This window comes from Belonocnema kinseyi, chromosome 3 (genome assembly GCF_010883055.1).
Source record: "Belonocnema kinseyi isolate 2016_QV_RU_SX_M_011 chromosome 3, B_treatae_v1, whole genome shotgun sequence".
NCBI classification, from domain to species: domain Eukaryota; kingdom Metazoa; phylum Arthropoda; class Insecta; order Hymenoptera; family Cynipidae; genus Belonocnema; species Belonocnema kinseyi.
In genome coordinates, this window is record NC_046659.1 from 54,535,986 (window position 1) to 54,547,545 (window position 11,560).

General features: G+C 31.1%; 1 protein-coding gene across 10 annotated transcripts in view; it reads left to right on the forward strand.

The window, feature by feature from the left end:
• Nucleotides 1–11,560, forward strand: part of LOC117168885 (rhophilin-2) — a 177,904-nt gene that overhangs the window by 87,570 nt on the left and 78,774 nt on the right. For 2 of the 10 annotated variants that reach the window (XM_033354784.1, XM_033354794.1), the window contains exons 2-3: nucleotides 3,288–3,384; nucleotides 4,902–5,245. The exons of 3 other annotated variants lie outside the window; for them this stretch is intronic. In XM_033354784.1, the coding sequence (XP_033210675.1) occupies nucleotides 5,069–5,245 (177 nt within the window). In that variant the 5' untranslated portion in view covers nucleotides 3,288–3,384; nucleotides 4,902–5,068. The remainder of the gene's footprint in view (nucleotides 1–3,287; nucleotides 3,385–4,901; nucleotides 5,246–11,560) is intronic. 5 more of the 10 variants (XM_033354788.1, XM_033354785.1, XM_033354787.1 and 2 more) reach the window with 3 other exon arrangements.

Below are 11,560 nucleotides of genomic sequence, written 5' to 3' on the forward strand. Positions count from 1 at the left end.
TGAATTAAAATAATTTTAACCCTAGAGAGGCGGACTTGAATTGATTAAATTCAATTTTCAAATCTTATATGCCACATGAAGGAATTAAAACAATTTATTACACATATTTTGTGAACTTGTTAGAAGGAATTAAATAATCTCGAAATATGAACACTTTTGGGGAATAGAAGACATCTCTGTGAGGTTATCTGTCGGTACAATTACAAGGAAGAAAACACGTTCCCTTTGGGGAATAGGAACCTATGCGGCTGAGATTGAAAATATTGACCGATTTTTATCAACCTTTTTTTGATTTACTCAGAATAATATAACGATGATAATACAGTATATTAAAATTTGATTAATTAATATTGTATAAAATTCGGATTTTTCTTCGCTGTGTCTAATCTCAAACAATGAGAAGGTCTCGCGAGGCCAAAATCCGACCGCTGTTTTTACTACTGTTTTTACTACGTACCCTTTTTTCTGAAAATATTCCAACTATGATTGGCTGTCAAAATTGTTTTCTCTCACTAACAAGCTCCACCCTTTTGGGCGTGCTTATCATATTTCTGTCTCTCTCGCCAAATTTTAAATTTACTTTCTAAACATGAATTAGTTCAATTTAACTTACGTTGGGTCAAGTCGATTGTCGGATTCTAGCTATAAAAATTGGTAAAATGCAACTAAATTCCAGTGAAAAACTACTCAAATTTCAGCTATATTTCACTAATTTTTTGTAGAAAAACTGACTAAAACTTTTAACTGATTCAAAGAAAGATGTAAGACTTAAAATTAATAATAATTTCAAATGAAGCGTTAAAAAATCGGACATTTTAATTTAGAAGTATTACAATTGAAAAAGGTTATGGAATATTTCACATTGAAGAATTATATACTGAACAATAGTAATAGGCCTTTTTCAATTTTCATTGCTAGTAAAGTTTCCCTAAGAGAAAAATTAGATCCTTTTTGGGTGAACAAATTTTACGACTAAAACAAAAACTACGCGTCATATAAAAAACTACTCATGATAAATTGGTAACTCTTTTTAGATGAACAATTTGTTTTAATCCATTTTATAATAGTTTGTGTCGTTTGCCCAAAAATTAATTTTTAAAAATATTTAAATGTTTTTTACAAATAAAACAAGAACAATTTTATTGATTCATCTTTTCCCGTGTCTTGCATAATTTGACCGCAGAATTGAGTAACTGGTTTTTTCATTATTTTTTCTGTTATCAAAATTTGAAATTTCGGTTTTGTAAGAAAATTTAACAAGTTGTAATGATAATCTTGTAGACTTTCTAAAAAGCAACATTTTTTTTACCCCTCATTTTTTATTTTGAAACTGATATAACTTTGGTGATTTTTTTTCATGCTGATTTTTTTTCATGCTAAGGAAAAAAGTGGTCTCAAAGATATTGAAAATGCTCTAACTTTGTAAATTTTTATCAAAAATGGCTGGTAACGAACTCGATTCTTCTTTTTGTCACTTAAACGGTGTGCCAAAGCATAATCTATCTTCGAAAGGTATCCGATATATAGACGACGAAAACAACAACAACAACGACGACGCCGTAACAACTTTTTTTCTGACTCAAGGGGCCTCGAAACGTCGAAATTTGATGTAATGCGCGAAAGTCATTCATCGCACAAAACTAATACCTTCTCATTATGGATGAGAATGTAATAATTAACTATTTTTTGTACGATAAAAATTCGAATTTTCGATTTTTTAATACAAAATTCAAGAAGTTGTTCAGACAATCTTGTAGGGTCTTGGAAATTAACGTTTTTGTCTCTTGACTTGTTTGGTATTTTGGATTTTTAAAATGCTATCACTTTGGTCATTTTTATTTGATCAAAAAAAGTCATGGGGATAAGTGTTTTGTGCCATTGTGTGTTTTTTTAAATTTTAATCAAAAATGACTGGTTAACGAACTCGGTCTTTCTTTTCGCTCTATAAAAGCGTGTACCAAAGCACAATCCAATCCAACTAGTCTTTCGAAAGTTATCCGGTATACAGAAAACCACAAGAACAACGACGACGACGCTGGACAGACAGTCAGATACCGAGGTAAACACTTTTTTTCTGACGTCGAAATTTGACGAAATACGCGAAAGTCATTTTTCGCATAAAACTAATACCTTTTTATTATGGATGAGAATCTAAAAAAAAAATGAATCTGCCATGTTGACCCTCAAAATTTTATAATTGAAATACAAAACGCCCAAAATCTAAGTTTTGAAATATGTTCCAAATAAAATTTTTTATAATTTAAACATTTTATGCTAAGTATACATTCTTCAAGTTAGTGTTGAACTTCAAATCTCATCGTTCAAATTGACTGAAATTTCAATTACTGAGGATTTCAAATGAAGGCTCTGGAATTAAATAATGGAAATACTATAGTAACCCTGAGTATTCTCTTGTAATTAAATTACAAAGAACACCGAACAGTGAATTAAATTTCCCGGCGCTAATATCAAATACGCGGAATCTGTCTGCGACTTTCTGAAGAATTCCTAAGCCTATCAAAATCCAGGTGATTAATTGCCTGATTTTTTCTTATGATAATATTTCTTGACGGAAAATCAGTGCATCATAAAGGAAAAGAAATCCCGGAATCATTAGTTATCGCCACGTGCGATATCGCCTATCGGGTTTTCAGAGCAACCTAATCCTGAATTTCGATGACTCATGGTCTATAAAATTCGAAAGCGGAGTACCTACGCCTACCTGAAATATTTTTTCTCCATTTTTTTAAATTACCAATACCTTCGAAATATTTCGGAATTTTTTAATTTTCCAGAACTTATTTTGAAACGAATATTTAGTGCTTTCTACTGCAATTATCTTAAAATTCATTCATGTACTTTAAAATATTAAAACCATGCACACATTTTTAAAAATAAATATTTCCCTATAGAATGATTAAAACCAAGTCAGATAGGGATCATTTGATACAAGTTATACGTTTTAAGGCCATGTAATTAATTTTCGTTCAAATTATATTTAACATATATTAGACCAGATTTTATATGTTTGAAAAATATCAATATGTACAGTGTAGACCTCTTATCGGTCTACCAACTAACTTGAACCATCTTATCGGCTAAGATAGATGGCTATAGATTAGCAAAACATTTGCAGTGAGAATGTGTTTGCTACCTGCGTGCTTAAATGTTGGCTAATTGTGACGATGGTGAATGTGTGTTGTGTGTAGATAGGATTGTAAGAGCAGAGATACTACATGCATGTTATTATAATCTTTCAGAGTGAGAATTTATGTATATTATTGTAGGAAAAATGGATTATGTGATTACTTTTTTATGACGAGGAAAATTAAATGTAAATATTTCCCGGCTACTAGTTCCAGTTAGGTTTTTGATAAAATCAAGGTAAATAATTTTAAAAACGCGTTTTCCAAAAATTTTAAAACAACGTGGGCGCTAGCTTGAGGTTTGAGAGGCTGTTATCGCTCGGGATAGGTGACTACAACAGTTTTTGAATTATAAGCATCTTAAAATATAAGGTTCAACTTTTAGTTTGAGTCCTATTAGCTGTTTCTAGATCGCCAGGTTTGCGCTCTACATGGTTTCAAAAATATCAAAAGCACTTTTTTTGGCACTTTTTACCCAATTTCCTCAATAGCCTGATGTGTTGTAGGAGGATTTTGCTTCCTGATTCGGAATCAGCAACTAAAATATTACGGAAAAATCCTACACTTGGTTCCAGTACATTCAATAATTTTCTTGTGTTATTGTGTAGCTCAATCTTTAATTCTAAATCTAAGATTAATGTCAAACATCAGAAAAACAATTGTTTATTTACGTAACAGATAATATAATTGTTTTTATTGAAAATTAATTGTCTACATAATTCCAATTTAAAAGTACACCCTTTAAAGCAAATTAAATTTAAAATTATTCAATTTTGAATTACTTGAGTTGGAAGATTTTATGATCACTTCTAATCTTTTTAATTGAATTTTGAATCCTAATTTTGTATTGCTCAATTCTGAAACATTAAAAATATACAGTTCTGTATTATTTATTTACGGAAAACGTTATTCACGTGAAAAAGGACTAATTTATAGTTAAAATGTTATTAATTTACTTTAATAGTTCACCGAAATTCGGTGAGCGTAGAATAAATCATAAACTAAATATTATCTGTAAGCCAAAGTAAACCGAATAGTTTCGGTGTCCTTAAACACTTCCAGAAAGATTCCTTGCTCATGTGAATATGTCTCATTTTCCCTGTTAATTAATCATTTTCTACTATTAATTAGTAGTAATGTTTGCTAAGGCAATTATAGTAAATGATTTTTCACTTTTTTAAAGAAACGAATCATTAAATTAATTTTCTTTATTTAAAGGTTGCTAGTTTTATAATACAAAGAATAGATAGTTTAATTGTTTTCAACTTAATAAAACCAGTATACCTACATTAATTATCTTTGCTCTAAGTCTAAGGGATATAAGGTTTAAATATTTCATAAATGCGTTCCAAATTTTCAAATACGAAGTTTCAGTTTGGGATCACTGTTAATCGCCGATCCTCATAAGTGAACAGAATTTGGCGTACTTAGAGTTAAAACGTTTTCGAAACAAAAAAACAAAAGAAGACAGAATGAAATGTTTCATTGCTTAAAATGAGATGCAACAAATTTGACACCAATGGCTTGCTGTGATTTTCGTGTAATTGAGAGTTTTTCGTACAGTAAATACCAATTTTTGGACAGAATATATCAGGCTTAAATACAGCTATTTTACAGTTTTATATATATTTTATATAAAATGTAATATTTGCCACGCGAAAAATGATATCAGTGTTATTTAATCCCCAAACTGAAACGAAGTTCATGAAAAACTGAAGCATTGAAAAGTGGCGTCTCTCGGTGTACTATTTCTAGAATTGAGAAAATACGAATGGATCAATTTGTGCAAAAAAAAGGAAGCAATTTAAATTTATAAAACATAGGCTGTAGGCGGAAGTGCGTGTTTAAAAAAAGCAAGAGACAGAAACAAGAAACACCTATTTAGCGAACGGGCAATCTTAATTATGTAGCCATTAACGGCCATGTTGAAATGGGTGCATCACTCTCCACCTCCGAAGAATCATGCTGTTGTGAACTCCTCGGAAGCGTTGGATAGTAAAGACAAAGAAAACGAAAAGCAATGTGAAAATAAACGTCGAGAAAAAGAGAAGATTAAGGAGGGAAAGGAAATCCTGGAAGCTTTAAGGAGACGCATCGGGGTAAGAAGAGATAAGAACTCACTTTAAGTCCTTTTCATTAAAAAGCGCTGCGATACAATTTTGGGCCCTGCTTTTGTGCGTGCTTTGAAAATTAAGTGAATTGCAGTACTATAAGACTCTATTGTAGGTACAGAACCTTAAGTCACCATATTGCATGATTACCGATATAGGGGGGGGGGGGGGGGGGGGGGGGGGGGGGGGGGTACTTGATACTCTTTGATACTTTAAAAACGGCAAAAGAAATGTGTAAAAAATATATGTCCTTCCTATAGTGTTTAAAATTAAGAATTTTAATTCCGAATATTTTAAAATGCGTATTCTCAGATTTTTATGAAATGCATATTATAAGAAAGCTTAGATTTTCTAGGTTTTTACAATGAATGGATATACTGGACATAATGGACATTTTAGGATATTCTGAGATAATTACTGAAATAAATATATATTTTAAAAAACTCGAAGAATCTGAATTCAGAACACAAACCCATGTCTGAATGAAGTTCAGAGTTCCTAATTGGTTTTTAATTTAATTCTGTTACGTTATGAATTCAGATTGCTCGAATTGTGCAATTATATAATTATTTTAATCAGTATATTAGAATAACCTGAAATGTCCATTCAGGGTTATAAACGAAGATATTCTAAGCTTCCTTTAATATGCATTTCTTCCAAATCCATGACAAAGAGCTTCGAGTTATTCCTAATATAAATTTCCGATCTCAAAAAGCTATAGAATGGACATATTTTTTTAGAAATATTTACCGCCATTATAAAACTTGTTTAATTTCTTTTTTAGTCCGTTAATTAGACGCTTTATTTGCTTTGCTTTTGACGAAATATAACATTTAATTGAAAAATGATCTGCACAATATATTCTACTCATTAATAGGTTCCCATATTGCCACAATTTAACGCAGTCGGACAAAAATTGAAAAACTTTTTTTGGCAGTGCCCTCACTTGAAATGGGATGCTCCAGGTGTAAATCAGAGAGCAAACAGTTTGTCACTTTCATTCTACTTCTACTAGATAAGCTTGCTCTTCCATGCCGGTCAGAGGTCTTCATTAATGTCAATTTAAACAAGGAAAGTAAAAAATTACTTTCAACTCAGTTTTCTCTTTCCTTGTAAATATAGTTAAGGATTTTGCTGATAGCATAGTATTTTTACAGAGATTGATAGTAGTATGTAATTTGGGACTTGCCGGTTCCTGAAAATATTGTGATTGGGGAATTACGGGCCATAAGGGCAGTCATTAATTGTATAGCTAACACTGCTTATTGAGTTATGGATTCCAGAATTCCCTTCATTATATTGCTTAAGTACCGTATTACTTGAAAGTTGTCTTTTATTTTTATTTAGTACCATGCAACATTTAACAGAAATTGAATGAATAGAAAATAATATTTTGAATTAAATATGGCCGGTAGGTCCTAAAAGAGGGTGCAGTTTTTAAATCTGGTTTTGGACAGTTTTTAAAAGTTGTGATATTTTCTATGTTTTTATGAACTGTCTACCATTACAAAAAACCCCATAATAGTAGCCCTAGTACTATACTTTATTGGCTAATTTTATGAAGAATTCCGAAATACTAGTCAGTGCCTTATTTTATTATAGGATTTTAACCCTTTGAAATTATTTAAAAATATACAAAATTGCTATAATTTAAAATTTCTACATGTTTTCCCCGAAATAATTAACCATATCAAAAAAAAGTTTTTGTTTACGTAAATTTAAGCAATACTTGGTTTGAAAGTGGTATAGAATACTATTATAATTACATTCTTACGAACTGGATTATGAAAATTATTATTTTTAAGATAACTATGTGAATAATAACACCTGCAAGTGTGCAAAATGTTTTCATCACAAATGTATTGCCGGATGTTGAAAGTCCGAAATCTCGTTATCGTGTCATATTTTGAAATTGCCTTGAAAAACTGGTTTTTATTACAGTATGCAGTTAACGTCAATGCGACACATTTCCCTTTCACTTATTCTAGTTTACCAGTGAGTGGTGTCTTGTTTACATTTTATTAAGCTAGATTTGCCTCCAGGAGCCAAACAGCTTTATTAACGGGATGCGGTACACAGAAAATTATCGATTTGACCAGTTTTAGCTTCCCCCGGCTTTTTCCCTAGAATAATAAATATTATGTCCCAAAAATTTGGGACACGATAGCGAACATGCTAACGGACGTCCCTGCACACTTTTCTTGTAGGTTAATTCATATAATTTTAATTTTGCTCAATTTTATTAATATGTGTGGCGCTTAGAAATTATTATCGATTTTATCAGTGTTAGAATCCCTCGCCTTTTTCTTACATTGATAAATATTTTATCTTCAAAATCTGGGGTATGATAGCGGACATGCTAAAGGACGTCCCCACACGTCCCCGCGCCACCGACAGCATCGGCACGACAGAGACCTACATTATAGGAATGGCAGAGAGCTGAAAAACGACCTTAACCTTAAAATAGTGCACATGCACGATGTCCATGCTTACTATTTTTATTTAGCCTAATAAATTTTTTTTGTTATTCCTCAAAAAAAAGTCCGGGGACTTCCGTTATGCTATTTTATAGAATTTCCGAATTCAGTGGAAAGAAATTTTCATTTTTGTGGATAAAAAGCCGTGGGAACTGTACTCGATTGACCACACGACGAAGTATATCACATGCCCTTAAAATAGTTACTAAAGTAGATATCTTAGGAGTAAATTATTTTTAAACAAAATTTGAGTACTTGTTTAAGAATAATTTACACTCGCTAATTTTAAATTGATTCAATTTGATTGTACGGACAAATCTGAAATTCAGTAAAATTTCTTAAATGTTAGTTGATTTTCTTGAAAGAATTTGAGCTTTTTCAATCATTCAAAATATGCTAATTGCCGATTACTATTTAATAAGTTTGATGACATGGCGGATCCAGATATTGAATTTGGTGGGGGCGATTCGAAAAGTTATGAATGGGCTACTTTGTAATAGCTGCGTGCATGAGTTATATTTGCTGATACCACCGATTGATGATAGAAATTTACCGAAAAATCAACTGAAAATCCAAGAATCCAATTCAAATGCGGATAGCCTGAATTACTTGTGAAAATACAGTACTGTATTAACTTACTAAAATTATGCTGATTTCATGTGATTTATGAGTTGTAAATTTATAATTATGAAATGATAAAATTTATTTTCTGTTTAAACTTAATATTTTCGTTCATTTGAAGAAAAAGAAGTAACCAAGATGAATAATGGGACGAACAACCAGTTGATTAAATAAAACATCAATAATTTCCATATGCAATTTACATTATGCAGGGAAATAGACGTAACTCTTTCAGGTATTGTGTTACCTGAAGGTCGTAATTCTTGTTTACTACTGACACCGTAAGAACATTCAAGTTTTAAAAGTGTATTTTACCATAAAAAATCTTCAGCCTTGCCTCACACCTATAAGCATTTATTCACTTTTCGGAAAAAATTAGATTCGTGAATAATTCTTATCACCATGAAATACGAATTCATTTGCATATCAATACAGGCGAATAAATATCAGTACTTTATGTAAATAATTAAAAACGTTTTTATTTCAAAAAAATTAAATTCATTTAAAAGAACTTAATACTCAATACAATTTTATTGATTAATACTTATTGAAAAAATATTCTCATGAATTACAAAGTTAATTTTAGCTGTAAATTTCCAGGGCGGTTTCCAGTTTCACTATCATTATAGATATACTGACACAAAACCGATATTTTGAGCCGTCAGATCCGGCGAGGAGTATAATACCGTAACAAATATTAACGCAATATAATTAAGAATCATTCGTTCAACGAACCCAACAATTGAGTTATAGTTACGAAAGCGGTCCGCTACGAAACTTTCACTATTAAAATGAATTGGTCGAACCGAAAAAACCCGAACAGTCAAGCAGAAAAATTCAGCAGAAATTCAGTCATGCAGAAAAAATTCCGATATAATGCCTGTCGAAGTTCCAGGCTCAAAACCTGTAACTCACTTTCAATCGATTTAGTTAAACACCTAAGAAGCCAGTATAACAATTGCAATTTAACTTTTACGTCTTTTTGTTTTTCTTGTCTAGAAAATTAGAATCTACGTTACTTAAAACTATTAGATACAATCAGACAAAGTAACTGAAAGTAATTGGCCGTCAAATTTTTTTTCGTTTGTTATTTATATTTAATGTATTTAGATTCCCCTCTCCCTATTTTTAACCCATAAAATGTAGAATTTTCGAAATAAATGGTTCCTCTTTCTTCATTTTACAGCTTATAAACCGAAGTCTCGCTATAGAAGCCGTTTTGGGGATACCCTTTATCTCCTTCGTACAATCTCGGGACTCTCCAAACCATAAACAATCAGGGCCGTCGGAATAATTTCTATTGGAGTTTCGTTTTAGAAATTTTGTTGTTGTATTTTGCCATTTTGGTGTTATAATGTCATAATGAATGTGAAAATTTTTGTGCTCGAAAATCAAACTTTATAAAAGTACTGATTTTTAAGTATGTACGTACATATATCCGAGTGGCTATTTTAATCGAAGAACAAAATTCCCTCTCATTTCCCGTGTCTTTCTCAGTTCGCAAACATTTTTCACGTTTTTCAATTTGATCGTGTGTCTAATGATTTACGCGTATAACTGAATGAAATGCAGATATACTACAAATTTAGAACTTTTATAAATTGTAGAGTTAAAAGATTCAGATTCAATTCCATAAATATAAATCCACGTTATCATTTTCAATGCTCTAAATTAAAGAATCAATCAACTTCAGAATTTTCAAAATTTTATTATTTTCAGTACACAGAAAAAACTGAAGTTAAATTTTGTTGCATGTAAAATTTCCCACTGTTCAAGTTTGCATGCTATTTGGCGAAAGTTTATCCTACGATGGAATAAAAGCTGTCGTCTGCTACGGCATCCTCAGCAGCAATGGGAAACCGGCAAAGTATGAGTGAATTCGAGCTATAAATCGGGACAGAAGATTTAAAACAACACAGAAAAAACAAAAGTTACCATTTCTGCAGGCAAGACTTTCAAACGGTTAAGAATTAAACATATTTCGGCGCAAGTTTCACTGAGGGTAGGAGAAAAATTCTTATCTCGTCTACTGTATCACGATGAAGTGAGCCAATTTCGGTAACACATGTAGAATGAGCAAACAATCCAATTAATATCGCAATTCTAGCTATATCACGAATAGAAATTTAGCGATTATAAGGCGAAAGATTATTCAGGCACGGTTAAAAAATGGAAATTATCTTAGATTCATGTAAAGTTTATCCGGCAAGGTTAATTTTTGTTGCGGTGAATCTTTCATCCGGAACCGATGTAAACCTTATCTTTCGTTTTTCTGTGTAATTTGAAGCTGGAAACAATGAAAATTGAAAAATTAAATTATTTTTTAAATGAACAGTTCGTAAATTAGAAGTTAAATTATTTTCATTTCAAATAGTTAAAATATCCTTAAAAGGCTTCAAAATTTTATTTTCAAATCTTGAGAATTCTAGAAGTTGTTTTAAATTTTTTACAATTTAAAATTATTTTTGAAGTTTTTTCAGAATTTCTAAATATTTCAATAAGTAATAAATGGGAAAAGATATATATTTTTTATCAAAAATTTTCGACTTCAGACACTTTTAATTTTTAATTGTTCAAGTCGTCAAGTCTGCAATTTGAAATTCTTTGAATTAAACATGTCAGCATAAAAATAAAAATCTAAAATGGAAAATTTTGAAATCAAAAGATTTTCGAATTACGTATTGTAAAGTGAATGTTATCGCAATTTAAAATGATAAAAATTCAACTCATTATTTTTAAAGCTGTTCTAATTGAACTTGAACAGATTTTTTTCTAAAGATTAGTGCATTTCCCGGTAAAAAAAAAAATTCTGAAAAATAGACTGTTTTGTGGCACCTGATTTCAGTTCGTCTAAAAGTTTATACTTTTCTTCAAAAGATAACCGCTTTCTGTGGTTTTCCTTCGATATTTTCGTAATGCCTAATGGCAACGCACAACCTGAACACTGAGTGACTGAAAGGCTGAAATCGAACTGAATCGAATGTCCTGCGACATTTTGCTAGTTGTGAAAATGGCTGACGCAGACAACACGATTAACCGCCGTTAACAATGATTCCAGATCTGAATCGTGACGTGGTCCAATATTTAATATTTCCAGATATCGATGCTGGCGATTCTCATGATTTGAATACTTCGCGCGCCTCTTTATATGCATATGTTTTGAGGTTACTTTATTTCAAGTATAAAATATAAATTATATTACTAA